The sequence below is a fragment of the Anser anser genome, assembly GCF_964211835.1.
Source record: "Anser anser genome assembly, chromosome: 3".
NCBI lineage: Eukaryota > Metazoa > Chordata > Aves > Anseriformes > Anatidae > Anser > Anser anser.
The window spans coordinates 60664141-60680910 of record NC_139722.1 but is presented as its reverse complement, the minus strand read 5'-3'; the positions used below and the strand labels follow the sequence as shown (position 1 = coordinate 60680910).

The window sequence follows — 16770 nt, the reverse complement described above, 5'->3', positions numbered from 1 at the left end:
TTCTTTACACCAAGAACAGGAAATATCTGCTTTGAATAAGTTTTTCCATTCATGTGGTAAGTACTTTTTTCTCCACAGTGATGTTAGAATTTTTGTTACATGTTTTGAAGTATACCCAAAACCAGATAAAAACAAATGCCAACATTATAACTTAAATAAATAAATAAACAAGTCAGCACTGTTATTTCAACCTGGGATTATGTCCTGTATTTGAATCTTGCTTTGGGGAAAAAAAAAAAAACACAACTCCACACCATGGACAAACCATGCAAATTTAAATGCCTTAAGTTGTATGGAACCTCTATTTTTGGGCTGGAAAATTTCCATCCTCCGAGGAAACCTTACCTAATCACATTATTAGGTTGGGGGTGGGGGTGGTTGCTGTTGCCTGCGCCTTTGCTACATCTGCATCTCTTTCATATTAAAATATAAGAAGCCAGATATGTCAGTAGCTACACAGGTTTTATTTTTCTCCAGCTTGAATTTGTAAGTAGTGTGTATGAAAATAATTTGGGTGAACATTTTTACATTTGGAGGACAATTCAAGATAAGCAATAATGCTTATACATAGATAACCACCAGTGAAATAGATACAGTGGCATTGCTATGTCTCCTACAATTTGCTCACCAAACCATACACCTTTTTAATAAACAGCAGAGTATAAATTCAGAAGCACTCGGGATCAAGAGCAGTTTAAAGTGTTTTGTTAGTAATGGCTGAATTTAAGGTCTGGATTATTCAGTGAGAAAAAAAAAAAATGGACCTGTAGTTGTGTGCATGGAAATGATAGGGCCAATCTCAGTAAAGATTACAGCAGCTAGTCCATGCTAGACTGCAGCCTGTTGAGCGTTTGATGTATCTCTTTCAGTTCTAACTGTTCTGTGGTATTAATTTAATGCTTTCTGACAGATTGGTCAGGTGGGTGGAGGGCTGGAAGCATGGTCCCTGCCTGACCCCAGGATTCCAGAACCTGAGGCTGAAAGTCTGCAGCAAATTTGCGTCCCAGACGCAATGCTGGCCTAGACAGGCTATCCTCCAGACACGAGATAGATGTTGGGTTGTTGGGGTTAAAAACCTGGTCTACACTTGGGGTCATGTACTTAAACATCTATCCCAGCTCAGGGGCATATTTCTAGCTCTTGGGTTTTTGCTCAGCACACCTTTGAGTTGTATGGAAGAACCAATGCTAAGCAGAAAGACACTAGCATTTTTTTTTCTTTCTGAAAATTTATATAAAAATAAAACCATATTATTACTGAGATTTTTTTTTTTTTATGGTGGTGTGTACACGGAGTTTTTGCTGAAAAAGATCCAACTTTATTAAGCCAAGTATTTCCAAGTATTTGCTTTTTGGAAGAAAAAATCTTAAACCTTTAATCAGATGTTTTAGATAAATATTTGTTTATTTCGTGACTACATTTTTGAAAAAAAAAAGAAGATAAAAAGAAAAGAAAAGAAAAATCAGAATAATCTTGATGACATTGTATCTACCTTTGAGGAGCTTTTCTAAATTGAACAGTTATTTAAATGTATGTACATGCTGTACATTTTGGAACGAAGTATGAAGTCCAGAGTAGTCAATAGGATGGCGGTTGTTCTTCCCAAGGATGAGTATAGAAAGCAGAGAGCAAAAACCTCCATCTTCTGTTACAAAAATTCTCTTCAGTAATCTCAGCCAGCACTCAGTTTCACAACCATAGCTTTTTGGTCTGAGTTAATCATGACAGACATGGCAAATTCATATAAATAAAATAGCCAACTGTGGGCTAGAATGTTCGATACAGCAGTGCCAGGACAAAATCTTGTGACAAATTTTTATTTTCAGTTTTGAGATTTTAAAAAAATGTTTTTTCTTTGTGTCACCAGGGGTACATACACACAGTGTTGTGTAAGGCTAAGGCCTTGTTTGGAGTCATTTACAGTGGTAAATGCCATACCATGCTGTAGTGTCTTTTGGTTAGTAGAGGTCATGGCAGGATGCTTCATGCTTTTTAGTGTTCTCCAGAGGGAACTGGAAATCTTAGTAGCTTAACATGTGCAGCTGAAGTCAGTTTGAAGAAGACTCTGGGCTGAGGTACGTCTGTCCTTTTTTCAAACCATTCACTTTCATTTTTAGTATCACGGCCTTGCTTGAGGACTGCATTCCTTTTACTTCATTGCAGATTGCCTGGCGTGGTTTTGACCACTGCTGAACAACTAATGCCCAGACATGGTTCAGGCAGCTGTACGACCAATTATTAGACAGTTTAGCTCTATGAATATGTGAACAAGGCATCCCATGGAGATTCAAGGCAAGAGACGTCTGTGGTCTGTATTTATTAGTGTACCTTTGGCTAAAGGAGGCTAGATGTCACTGTATGTAATAGATTATTGGCAGCACATTTTATCTGGGCACTTTGAAATGTAAAATTAAGTTGAAGCTAGCTTTTGAGCCTGAAAAAATAAAATTGTATTTTTCATTGACATTTCTATATTAAAAAATCATTGCAACAAAATCAAAAACCTGTTGCTATTTTTGTATATAAAAATAAATTCAGCATTTTGTTTACTTAAGATCTGTGAACTGTATTTTGTAACAGGGACACTATGGGGAGACTATGGAGATAGTTTACTGACTTTTATCATTCACACAAACAGGCATGAAGAACAAACCACAGCTGTAACATCAAAGAAAGCAAAGCAAATAAAAAGGGAGGAAAAAGAATAAGCAAGAAAGACTTCCAGCTTTCTGGAGATAATTTTTCCTTGTAGGGAATCTAACTTCTTGGACCATTTCATCTGTTTGCATTTTCATCCCACTTAATGTGTCTTACATTAGTATCTTGACCCTGCTTATCAGCAGCTTGAGATGCAAGCCTCTATTATGTTACAATTTTGGTTTTTTTTTTTTTTTTAATGAAACAAATGCACATGGTATGTTCAGTTTGTGCAGTAGGTAAAGAGATAACAGGTAACAGAGAAGAGAGGAAGAAAAATTGAAGCTGAGTAATCCAGAACTAGTGAGCGTAGGCATTATCTTTGTTCGTGTGATGTAAACCTGCTGACTAAAATAGGGTTTCTGTTAAAGTAACAGGTGGGAAGCAAGTGTCTTTCCTATTTTAACTTAAATTGAGAATTTGTTATTTTTATATATTTTGAAAGTCAATATTTTGAGAAGTACTAAGAGAGACAGTAATGATGAAAAGAACTCTTTGATACCTCTCAACCTGCCCCATCAGTACAGATAATGCTAATCAAACACCATAACCATAACCCATACTTCTGGTTGCAAAAGGCATTGTCTTTATTTTGCATGATGTTTATTTTAAATACCTCCTTCTTTGGAACTATTATTTGATGTGGTGGGGGATTATAGTACATCTATTGTTTTTTACCTCTTTTAATGAAAGTCAGATACGTTCATGTATGTCAGTGTGCTCATTTAGCAAGATGTTTCACCCAAGCTTTCAGGAAAGGTAGAGAGGATGCAAAAAGTAAGCCTTCATGAATAATAAAACAGCAGCTTCTGTTTGCAGGTTTTGTGAAAAGCAGAGGAGGGCAATTCTTGTGCATCCACTTATTTTTTTCCAGTTCCAAATGCTTTTGGCAATTTGATGCAGAGTGGACATAGGGCTTTTGTTCTCCAAGCCCCTGGCAGTTATGAAATGTCAAGCAGAAAATGCACTTTGCCTGCAGGCGAGGAAGTCACTGAGGTGCCCCAGTAGTGCAGTATCTCTTTTGGCTTATTCCCGACATGGCAAACAGATGAACCCTGACAGCTGGTTCTTCTTTGCATTGCAGCAACAGTGAAGGCACCTCAAAGAATGAGGTAAAATGGAGAATTGGATGTTTTCTGTAATTATATGTATATTCCCTTTGAATCTCTTTTCAGCCTCTTTCTTTACTCCTTTGGCTAAAAGGAGGTGAGTAGGAATTAGCAAGGAAAGAGAAAGGAACAACTTTTCGAAGTCACAATTTTCCTCATAATTACTGAAATCTGGGGGCTGACTCCCGTTTTCACTACAACCCATTCTAAATTTCTCGGATATTGGTGGCTGAAAGTGACATTTGAGTGTCCCCTTACTTTACAAGTACAAACTAAGCAAGCCTATCTATAAGAATCCCAACAAAAATTAATGAAGTCTGCAGTGTTTATAATCTATTATATAGTATGCCTACTTTTATCGCCTTTTCTATATTTTTCTTCATGCCCTAATTTAGCATAGTAAATTACTATCTTTTCATAAGTATTCTAAAAGTTGAATTATTTCCCAAGACGAATGCACAAGACAGCCGTGGTGACTTTTCAGTGTTGGCCCACCATTATTGTGACTGGAGACCTGCAAACTTAGACCTTAGCTAAGCTTTCAGTTCTGTGGTTTGTGGATTAAAGACTACTACCCGCCCCCCCCCCCCCAAAATAAAAAAATGCTTAAAAATTCAAATAATTGGAAACTCTGAATGTGTGCACTAAACAGTTCACATTTTATGAATGAATGGCTATAATTAGGGATCGAGACTGATATAGAGCTGTTCATAGAGGAATAACCTTGTAGGAGATGATCCCAGAAATTGTTATCATTCATTGGGACTGCAAGTGCTCTGGAAACCAGGCCACCCTGGTATTAGGTATTTAATTGTAGATACCTGCTCTAGCAACTGATTTTACACTTGGGACTACTTATGCGTACATTTAAATGCATTAGTGGTTTGCTAGATTTGGCCTCATTTTTGAGGAACTTGGTCGTTGTTCATCATTGTTTGTAAGACTGGCCAGAAAACAAGAATTCTGTTTATTGAAAAAAAAAAAAAAAAAAGAGGTTTTGTAATTTCTTTTCTGCTTGAAGCAAATTAAGCTGCACAGATGCTCTTTGTGGAAAGTGAGAGAGGAAGAGGGAGGCAGCTTAAACACCCTCCTCACTATATAAGCTACAATGATGAACGGTTGAGTAACTAGGACAGCACTCACCTGGGATGTAGAATTGGCATGTTTAAATCCCTGCTTCAGTTAATCACTAGAATAAAGGGTCAAATAAAAGTTTTTGATTTTATTTTCTGCTGAAGTTATTCCACTAAGTAAGTATAGTTAGCTACTCACTGAATCAGAGAAAGGGAACCCAGTGTGTCAAGGGGGGCTGCTCCTCTTTCTTTCTCATTTCAGTCAGAAATGATGCTGTGAGCCTTAGGGAGCTGGCCAGTAAAATATTTCCCTACATTACTGGGTAACGAACAATTTGTGATCATGAGTGATTTTCCTAAAATTTTGTTAAAAGATTTTTGACCCACACCTAGTAGGTTTTTTTTTCTTTTTTTTTTTTCCTTTTATTTTCTGTATTTTGTTTAAAAGGAAGGAGAGAAGGGTGGTAGTTCTGTAACCAAGTTGTAATTAAAATGTGTGAAAGGTCTTAAGTTCACTGCTGCTTTTCATTATTTCTTGGTGCATGTGAAGAGTATGAGAAGTCCTACAAGATACGCTGCAAAGATGCTCAAGGTTTTTGTTTTTGTTTTTGTTTTTTGTTTGTTTTTGTTTTTGTTTTTTCTTCACTAAAGAAAGCTGAACAAAACTACTTTCTGAAATGCTGTTTTTGTTTAGGTATCTGACAGTAAGAAACTGATGACAGGATGTGAGTTTCTAATTTTGGTGCTGTCCCATTGTTCTGAGGGGAAGCTTGTTTTGCAGTAGTGATTGTAAGCACAGCAGGTACTGGGATCCTGTAGCAGCAGGCAGAACTGTCATGTCTTTGGACAAAAATATTCTTTTTTTCTTGGTAGATACAGAGATAATATTCCCATAACCATCATCCGACTAACCCATACACTATGTGGAATTTCTAAATTCCCAAGACATACATTGCTGTTTCATCTATAAGCTACCATGATACGATTCTGCAGCATTTGGATAGATGTGCATGTATATGAAGGAGCAGAGGAGGAAGCAACATCAAGCTGAAATGGATTTCTGAATCACTGTCAGTCAGCCTGATATATTTGGATATGAATTCTTTTCTGACTGGTGAACTGACTCTTTGCACCTTTTCAAAAATACCTTTATTTTCACAGTAGAGTAATTCATGATGATGGTAATTCTAACCAAAATAGGGATTACTGAAAACAGTACAGAATATCCCTTGTGAAGCATTTCAGTCTAGCCATCAGAACAAAACTTTGGTATGTCTGTGTAAATTGGCATCCTTCCATTGATTTCTAAGCACAGTGAGGTGGGTGGGTTTGGGTTGCGCACTTCTTGGACAGACTTGCAGGTACTCAGCAGCAGCTGGACTCCCCAAGAGCCCGACTTCAATGGTATTTTGCAGATTTATATCTCTGAGGGTGGTCTTGTTATGAACAGGCTCTAGTCACTTCTTCCTGCCCTTCCCCTTTTGTAATTGGTTTAGTGGTTTGAAGAAAGTGCAGAGATGAATTTCTGGTGACAATATTGTGCTGAAAATATTTTAATAAGGTAATAAACTATTCTTTCTTACCCTGCCCTTGTCCTCTGGTACCTGGGGTTCACGTGCTTGCAAAACAAATAGATGCAATGTTAGGATGTATATGCATTTTTTTCCTCTTTAAAACACCTTCTCTTTCCTAACAATAGTAAAATGCAATACTGCATGGCTCTCCACATCTTAAGTGCTGTATTGCTAAACCTTCACCTTTCTTGTGAAAACATTTACAGAGAATGTGTATGTTATTCAACTTAAAGGTAGATATGATCGACATGGATTTGCATTCAATCTTTGAATGCAAAACAAGGAAGAAACTCTTTTCATTTTAATATTGTTTTCTATACGCTGATATTTTGTGGAATATGATCTTTCTGAAAAGCAAAATAATTTTTTTAGAAGTATTCATGTTTGCCCAGATGTCATCTCTGATGGAGGTAATTTAACGTCATCCATCCGAAGAGAGAGCTAACACTGTTATATTGGAATGAAATTTTGGGCTACCCTGAAGTTCAGTGGTCACATTACACTGTGGGCAATCCTGCACCCCTGAGAACCTTCCAGCTCCTCATTGCCACAAGCAGACCAGAGCACCCGACCTCTGTGGAATGACTTAATTTTAATGAGGTCTTTACAACTGAACAGACTGTAAATTAGGTCTAATTTTTCATAGACGTCTAAAAAATTTGGAAGTCCATCTTGACCTGCTGAGGAATGTGGGGTTATACCTCCAGGCTCCCCCTACATTTACAGAATTTATGGGCAGCTCTAGTTCAAAGTAGTACAAAAGAGGCAGAGACAGGGATGAAATGTCCTGAGTAGTTCAGATACCAAGCTGGTTTAGCTGAGCAGACATACAGCTGGTTTATATCCCCTTCATGCTGGAATGCAGCTAAACAGGATTGGGCAGGGAGAAAGACAAGTGACAGTTCAAGACCAGGGTGGGATAAGGGAGAACAAGACAGATGGCAACATAGGTTTAATCAAGACGCAGATTTTTCTTCCTGTTCCCTACTGATGCACCCAAAAATGTTTTTAATGCTTGGAGGAACGCTGAAGTAGCATCTCAACCTAGTTACAATTGAATATCAAGGCTTCTCTTTCAATAAAAGTGCACCATATAATTTGCTGTTCTGTCTGCGTACCCACATTGAAATAGTCATATTTGAGATGTGATTTCTTTCCTTTTCGTTTTCATTTTAACATTGACAGGTTGAGCCGTTGATCCAGAAGGGCCATGAGAACCTGGTGCATCATATCCTGCTGTATCAGTGCAGCAGCAACTTGAATGACAGTGTGCTGGATTACGGACACGAGTGTTACCATCCCAACATGCCAGACTCATTCTTCACATGTGAGACAGTCATTTTTGCTTGGGCCATTGGAGGAGAGGTAGGATGAATGGCTGTCTAACATGGTTCATCAATGGGGCATCAGGAGGGTGTATATCACAATAAAGCTTCCTTCCAGCATGTTAGTGAATTCTTAATCTGTCTTTTTTATTTTTATTTTTTATGGGTAAACAAGCACAATCCCTAAATGGATTCATCGCTGTCTTCAACTTCTCGTTGGCCTTCTAAGTGATAAATGAAATGAACGTCTTGAGTGACAAGCTAAAAATAATGAAAATAGTACAGAGAGTTGATGCTTTAGGCAGAAAAAGATTACTTGGGAACATGGAAATCTGTCACCATATCAGCTTGCCCCATCTGATAAGAAAATGCACTGCTTCCAGCAAGGACTAATGTCTGCTATCTGTGGAGGATGACAGAATGAAAAGCACTCTGTAGGTGACTGCATCCAAGACTTTCCAACTGAAGTCAGACATATGTCTAACTCCTTTTGTGCCTAAGAAGGACCTTCCCCCATTCAGGCAAATCATTCTGAAATTTCCTTCCCAGCCCTAAAAGGCATAATTTCAGTGTAGGAGTGATTGTGTTTTGGTGCAGAGCCGGCACAAGGACGACTTCGCTTGTGGCAATGGGGCATATCTACTGAAAACACAGTCTCTGATGCCATGTTAACCCCAGGCTGTGTTTTCAGTTTATTTCATATGCTAATTTAAGCTGCAGTTAATGCTTTCAGCTGACATAAGGCAGCACTACTGCCAAAAGAAGCATCCCAACCCTTCCTTACCCCCTTGCTTCACTGCATGCCCACTCAAACCTGGTGCAGGCAAAGAGAGGGACTTGGGGGATCACAGTTTTTGGATGCTTCACTGGCCAACTAGCAGTCCAAAAACTGTCTTTGAGTGCTGCAGTGTGAGGAGGCTGGATGTGCTACCCATGTAGCTACTCATCAAAAGAAGCTTAATCCACTATGAGCATTATCCCTGATGTATGCTTTGTGCATTTTTGCCATCAGCTATGCTCTGACCTAGTATTTGTATTTTCAACTTTCTTAAACTAAGTGAAACAAAAAAAAAACTCATATAAATAAGTTATCATCTCACAAACTCTGTGAAGGCTTTTGTAAGGATGGTCCTGTTAAAGATCTACAGAGAGGGTTACATTCAGGTTTACTGGAGTACTCACAGTGCTTCAGTTTACCTTTATGTAGCATGGAGGTGATAATACTTACTACTATATTCTGAGATTAATTCATTAATGTCCATCAAGCATCGGAAAGTTGGGATCTCAAACATAGTATCTGTGTAGTAAAGATTCATTCCTCCAAAAGTGAATATGTTATATGAGTTCATTTATAAAATGAGTTCATTTATAAGATACTGGTATTTTACATTGAATCAGGAGTGAGCTTCTGAAGCAAATCTCCCAGTTATCCCCACTTCACTAAGCTTGCTTTTTTTTTTCTTTTTTTTTTTTTTCCTTAACTTCAAGTTAAATTGAATGTTTGGGGTTGAACCCAGCACCTCCCAGCAACAAATGGGATTCAGTGCATAGGGTCTGAGTAGAGCTTGTCCAAGGAAAATAGTCTGAGGACAGAGGGTCCAGCACAAGCTGTTATGCTGTACAGATCAATTTCTTTTTCATCACATGGCTTCCTAATGTAAATGTAGCCATTAAGATCGTTTTTATTGTTGAAATAATTTTTTCTTAGAATGCAGTGATTTATGCAGGAAAAACAATCTAGTTGCAAACAACTTCAGTATTCCCTGAAAATTACTGCTTTTGTAAACTAGAAACATTTAAAATGTAGATTCACTTTTTCATACGGATTTTATTGTCAGACTAACTGCTTGATGGTGCAGTGTTTATACATCTAAAATGGCATTTTCATTTTCTACTCAAGCAATAAATAAAGGATAAAAAATCATACGATCATTGGATAATGCGGGTTGAAAGAGACCTCAGGAAGTTTTTAGTCCTGCCTCCTGCTTCAAGGAGGGTAAGCCATGAGGACAGACTGGGTTGCTCAGGGCTTTATCTTTTGGAAAGCACAAGCCCTAATAATTTATACTGGCATAGTTATTTAGTGCATGCAGTATTAATAAATCTAGTATGCCAAAATACCATATTCAGAAAGTTACATTTGTAAATTTAATTATTATGATGATTGTATCGGTAATTTTATTTATTAAAAAAACAACACACACACAAAAAAAAAAACACACACACACACACAGAAAAAACACTTTTAATTATGGGAAAAGTTCCTTAGATTAATGTGCAAGTGTTGATTTCCAGGGCTTCACCTACCCTCCCCACGTTGGCTTATCCATCGGCACAGCAGCTGACCCTCAGTTTGTTCTTATGGAGGTGCACTACGACAATCCATCATACACGGAAGGTTTGTACCCTCACACTCTTTAAAACACGCAAGTTTGAAAAATGTACTAGACACAGGAGTTTCTCATTGCATCACACTGCAAGCAGAAGAGATGCAAAGCTGAGGCTATTTTTCCCTGCTCAGTAGTTCCTGGTTCCCAGTGTTTTTCTCATTGCACTGAAGTGAGAAAAACTTCACACTGTCTTAGCCTGAAGACAGTGGGAGATTCAGAGATACAAGGAGTTGTGGACCAGGTGAATACACCTTTTATCACAACATTCTTCATGTTATCTCTCTCTTTGTGCTTTGCTTCTGCTCTGAAATCCATATCAGAGATCCAGAAGTCTCATTATTCAGATTGAGAAATAGCAGTACATCACTCAAAGTGCTAGATAGCATCACAGGGAATGTGCCTTTTATTCATTTTTAAAGTATTTTTTTAAAGACATCTAGCTACACTGTGGGTAATTTCTGAAAGTGAAATGAAAACTCAGGATTCTAGACTATTCATTAGGTAAAACCAGTTTATCTTAATTGATAAGCTTCTCTTTTATAATGTTATTTTTTAATCTTCATTCTAAAATTTATTTATACCTAGAAGAAAGAAAATTAAGTCTGTGTGTGAAACTGGGGAGCCCCCAAAAATCTAGGATACTTCAAAGCTGACCTTTGAAAAGATCAGTAATTTTTTTTTTTTTTGTTCTTTAACAAAAATTTGTTGAGCTGCTATGTCTGAGGATATTCTGATGACTAGTACAGACGAACTGAGTAAAATCCATTGCAGCACAGTGTACTGGTCTGTCTTTACATCCCTATGTATTTAAGTAAATTCCTTTGTTTTGGCTAGGGCATTCTTACTGTTATTCCCTTTCTTTGTTATGTCAGAAATGAACTTTCTTAAAATTGTTTTATTTAATGACAGCCACTCACCCTTCAGCATGCACATTCTTATGTGATACAGCAATCTTTGTTTGCACCCTTGATGCTACACGCTTTTCCACCAAATACTACCTGAAAGCCTGATGTGTCACATCCAGAAAGCTTGTATCCAAATGAGACTGTGTCCCCAAATTCACTATTTTCTTTTAATTGACTGTGCTGTATGATTTTGGTTTAGTTTAAGTAACATACACAAAATCTGGGAATCAGTAATATTTTGTTTCCTTCATAAGCAACGGGGACAGCTTTGTTTTTTGTTGGGACAGCCCCAGGTGAACACAGAGTCTCACCGAAGACCTGGGAAAGTTCAGAGAGCGTAGGCAGAGCAGGGTGTCTGTGATCTGCGTGGTGTTTCTCTCCTCCTTGACAAAATACATGGTATGAGATTGTGATAAGAGAGGGAAAGAGAGGACCCAGGTGCTCCCGCTGCTTTGGTGCAGGTGGGGTGTGCGAGCCCTCCCACCCATCCTGCCACCAGATCACCTTTCTTTTCCCATTTTGGGGTCTGTGTTTTCCCAGCTTGGGTCTTGCAATTAAGCCATCAGGTTCACCTCTGCATTTGGGGCAATGTTTGCCTAAGTGACTCAGCTTCATAGTCAGTGCTGGCTCCTGGTTAGACTCAAGAATTGCTTCTTGTCTGTTTTTGAATGTTTCCTTTTCTGAAGTCATTTACATCCCCTTTAATATGAAAGATGACCTCTTTTGATTTTGTTTAACAAAAACTCTTAGATATTGTAACAATTTTTGGCATTTAGATATTAGCAGCCTGCTTGAAGGGGGAATACCACAAAAATCCAAGTTGACGAGATTACAGATAGCTTCAGAAAGGGAATGAGTGCAGATTCCAAAATGAATTAAAATTGAGATGTTGTGGTACAGTGTATATCAGCTGAAATATGATTTGTACACTGCAGATTGTCTTGTCGTTCCCTACCACTTGTAATTGGTTGTGCTTAGCTCATATCGTTTGTTCTGTAATACTTACATGCTACTCTGTCTTAGGTACTACAGGGAAGGAGTAACTTAGTGCCTCCTCTGTCCCTCTGTCATTTGCCTGTCTTAAAATAACCTGTTGATTTCATACTGATGGAAAATTTGGTTTAAGCCACTGCTATGTCTGTTTTGTTTTTTAGAAGACAAATAGAGGAAGCCTCTTACCTCTCTGAGATACTTGGCAATGTTTTTGCATTTTTGATTTTCAAAGCTGAAATTTGAAAAGGAGCAGCAAACAGGAAGTTACCAGATGAGCTAACACAGAATTTAAGGCTTGTGTAATAAAAATTAATCTTTGTTTTTGCTTATATCTTGCCTCATAAAAATGGCTAATGCAAGATAAATATTTATAATCAGTGAGTGAGTGGAGGTACAAATTCTGAGTAGATATACAAACAAATGCATATGGCATTTAGATGAATGAAGTAGATTCATATAATTTTCACTTTTAAAAGCTCAACCTTCTTACAGTAGGCTTTGGTTCTTCAAACTACTTTTGAAATCAAGAGAAGTCCTTGAGGGCAGGATTAAAAGCCAGTGTAGTTCTCTTGCCTTCTTTACTCAAAGTGCTGTAATTATCTTCAAGTTTGTGATTTAGGAAGTTATTTCTCATATGTTTAGTTCATACTCTTAATTGGGGAGATTGTGAAAGGGATGCATTTGGTCATCTGAGGTATGCTGTAATGTGACAGGCAATCTAAAAGAAAAAATATGATTAATATTAGGGATTAAGGTAAAGGAATAAATAAATTCACAAGCAGAATATAACACACGGCTCCAAAAGTTCAAAGAAAAAAAAACAAATACAACTTTACGTTGTGCTTTAAATATTTTATTTTAAAATCACACATGACACCTTTTGAGGTCTTATTTCCTTGTTTTGTTTGGTATGCCTGTGGTCTCCTTTCTTTTCTCTGACATCCATGTTTGGTAACTTAACAGAAGGGACTATGAGCAGCACACATTTTTCATTTGTGTCTGAACAGCGCAGGTATCAACATACCATCTTTAACGACCCTCCTGTGGGCTGCCCCTATTTATTGCTTCCTGCATATGGTTTGACTAATTTCCAGGTTATTGAGGTTGATTCCTCGATTTTCATGTAAGAAACTTAGGACAAGCCTTTAAAAATGCAAAATGATTGGGTTTTTATATTTTTTTAATACTGATTTACAGCCATGGCTGACTGTGTTTTTTTTGTTGCAGGCTTGATAGATAACTCTGGTCTGAGGCTATTTTATACTCCGGTTTTAAGGAAATATGATGCTGGGGTTATTGAAGCTGGTCTTTGGGTCAGCCTATTCCACAATATCCCACCAGGCATGCCTGAATTTGTGTCAGAGGGTCACTGCACATTGGAGTGTCTGGAAGAGGTATGTCTCCTGCCTGACACCAGTGGTTTTCATGCTTAGAAATAGTTTAGGACAGCCTCTTTATCGTCTTGGGAAGATTGATAGTTGCTGGTTAAAGACATGAGCAAAAGCATCTGCTACATGCTGCTCTAAGAAATTTTGAATCTTTTTGGATCTGGGTATTTTGGATGCTTGGTATTGAGGTTGCTTTTCTGATACAAGTAATATGGAATGATACTGTGTTTGCAATGATTTAATTCTGTGTTCAATATATAAACATACATTGTTTTCCAAGGCAAAGCTATTGATAGCCTGGTATCACTAACCTAAAAGAAATGTTGAGAGAGACTAATTAAGATCTATGCACATGCAAAAGGCTCCTAATAGTAAAGTGAAAGCCTGAAAAGTGTTCTTAGATGAACCGCAGAAACTAAAGACCTGAGCTGGTTTTGTTGTATGGCCCAAAGTAAAAATTATGCATTCATTAAACACAAGGTTTCATGAAGACAGCTTAAATTTCTCTACAGATAATGGAAATATTGTTTGAAACCTGAGATTCTCAGATACTCTGTCATTTTTAGAGAAAGGCTGGATCAATGTCTTCTTTGCATGATGTGGATTGAAGGGGCAAATTACGTATGGAATTTAGTTTTGTTCTTAGTGGTGTTAAAAGTTACATATTATTGTAGCATATTTCAGCTTAAAAACACTGGAGTAATCTATTATCGTGAGGTTTCTGACCTTAAGGCTACACTTGAAAGCTACTGCAATAACAGACTATTTTGATTTCGGGCTTTGAAGAAGAAGTGTTTAGTATATCCAAAGTTTGGGTCTGTAAATCTCAATTGGAATGGAAGTGATGTCAAATTTACTGATTTTAAAATGTTTTTGACCAGGAAAAGAGGTTTCAGATATAAACCTAGAATATTTCACTGTCTGTTGACATGAAGATGGGAAGTAGGACAGACTGTAATTACAGCTTCTTAATTTAAAGTGGCACAATATTGATGTCATTCATAGCTGCATAGATCCATCTAAATATTTATTTATTTATCTATAAATAAACATCCACATTCATCAGTATTGGTCAGTAACACTAAAGTAATGTTGAGATTTCAATATAATACATATAAAATTATGGTATATACCCCTCCAAAGGGACCTCGACAAGCTTGAGAAGTGGATCCATGTGAAGCTAATGAGGTTCAGCAAGTCCAAGTGCAAGGTGCTGCACCTAGGTCAGGGCAATCCCGGACACGAGTACAGAGTGGGTGGAGAACTCACTGAGAGCATCCCTGCAGAGAAGAACTTGAGGGTTCTGGTGGACAAAAAGCTTGGCGTGAGCCAGCAGTGTGTGCTTGCAGCCCAGAAGGCCAACTGCATCCTGGGCTGTATTAAAAAAGGAGTGTCCAGCAGGCTGAGGGAGGTGATTGTCCCCCTCTACTCTGCCCTGATGAGGCCCCACTTGGAGTGCTGCATCCAGGTCTGGAGCCCCCAGCACAAGAATGATGTGGATCTGTTAGAATGGGTCCAGAGGAGGGCCACAAAGATGATCAAGGGGCTGGAGCACTTCTATGAAGAAAGGCTGAGAGAGCTGGGGCTGTTCAGCCTACAGAAGAGAAGGCTTCAGGGTGACCTCAGTGCAGCTTTTCAGCACTTAAAGGGGACTTATAAAAAGAGAGACTCTTTGCTTAATCAGATAATGACAGTACAAGGGGGGATGGTTTTAAACTAAAAGAGGGCAGATTTAGATTAGAGATTAGGAGGAAATTCTTCACTCAGAGGGTGATGAGGCACTGGAAGAAGTTACCCAGGGAGGTTGTAGGTGCCCCATCCCTGGAGGTATTCAAGACCAGGTTAGATTACGCCCTGGGCAACCTGATCTAGCTGGTGGCATTCCTGCCCATGGCAGGCGGGTTGGAACTAGGTGATCTTTAAGGTCTCTTCCAACTCGAGCCATTCTGTGATCCTATGATGATGATTCTATGAAAAGTCTTAATGTATTGATAACTATTGGCAGTCCAGTTGATTTTCATAAAAACTATGTGGATTAGGAATTAAGACATGGTTTTATTAAAAAGAAGCAAAAAAAATAAAAATCCCAGCAACTTTTTAATATATAAAACCTTAATTTCACATTCTGATTTGCTTTTGCTCCAGACTGTACTTTGTTGTAAACTGACAGAACATGAACTGCATTTATTAATATATCTTCACTCTGCATTACATTACATTGCACCTAAGCACACTGATGGTGTTGGTTTCCCCTGGCCAGGCTCTAGGTGCTGAGAGACCTAGCGGGATTCACGTGTTTGCAGTACTTCTTCATGCTCATCTTGCTGGCAGAGCTATCCGGATGCGCCACTTCCGCAATGGCGAGGAGCAGAAGTTGCTTGCATATGATGATGAGTTTGACTTCAACTTCCAGGAGTTTCAGTATCTGGAAGAAGAAAGAACCATCTTGCCAGTATGACACTCTTAATGTTTTCCCTGAAGTTGTTTAAGAGATCATATACCTAACATTTACTCACACTTAGGATTAATTTCTTTAATGGATTGGTCATTTTCCCACTTATCACAGAATGATTAATGCATTAAAGCTGCTGTGTCTTGTAAGTATCCACACAATTCATTACAGAACTGGCTTGGACCATCAGTTCATCTACTGGGTGTTTTTTGGTGTCTACAATTACTGACTTGAACTTTACCATCATAAATTCTTGAACAAAGTGGATGACAAAATCACAGGTGTGCCTGGTTGTGCCATCTTCGTGAATCCGGCCAGCCGAAGAATGGAAACATCCCCTTGTGGCTTTACTGAGCCATTGTAACCAAATAGCACATCCTGAGAATTTGCACATGGCAAGTATTCAGCCTTGCAAATGTGTCTGCAAATCAACCAAGTCTTCTATTTGCTTCATATTTTGATTTGTTGTTGGGAATAAAATTCTACACTCCTGTTCTACATGAGGTGTCACTAAGTAAACAAAACCCTTTGGAAGAAGGAATCATGCAATTCTATCTGCTGTTCTTATGATAATGTAATACACTTAAAAAACAAACAAACAAACAAACTATTTTTATATTATAAAGTGTTAAATTAAACCAGTAGCTATTCATGGGTATTTCATGAAAGAAGTCTCTCTCTCTATGTTTTTGGATGAGTCACTCATTTAAAAATTATTCACCCATCTCTTGTTAGTTCCAGCTGGCATTTGTTTTTGAAGTTTTGGCCTGATGACAGAAAGCTAAGTAGTGCAAAGAGCTGGTTGCTCCAGAACTGACCAGCAGTGCAGATGGCGATGTGCTTGTCCTGGTGCATGTGAACAAG

At 38.1% G+C, this 16770-nt stretch overlaps 1 protein-coding gene across 1 annotated transcript in view; it reads left to right on the top strand.

The window, feature by feature from the left end:
* MOXD1 (monooxygenase DBH like 1) overlaps positions 1-16770 on the top strand; it is a 53325-nt gene that overhangs the window by 25027 nt on the left and 11528 nt on the right. Inside the window, exons 5-8 of the mRNA XM_083830704.1 lie at positions 7639-7818; positions 10074-10176; positions 13294-13460; positions 15715-15906. Coding sequence (XP_083686830.1) covers positions 7639-7818; positions 10074-10176; positions 13294-13460; positions 15715-15906 — 642 coding nt within the window. The remainder of the gene's footprint in view (positions 1-7638; positions 7819-10073; positions 10177-13293; positions 13461-15714; positions 15907-16770) is intronic.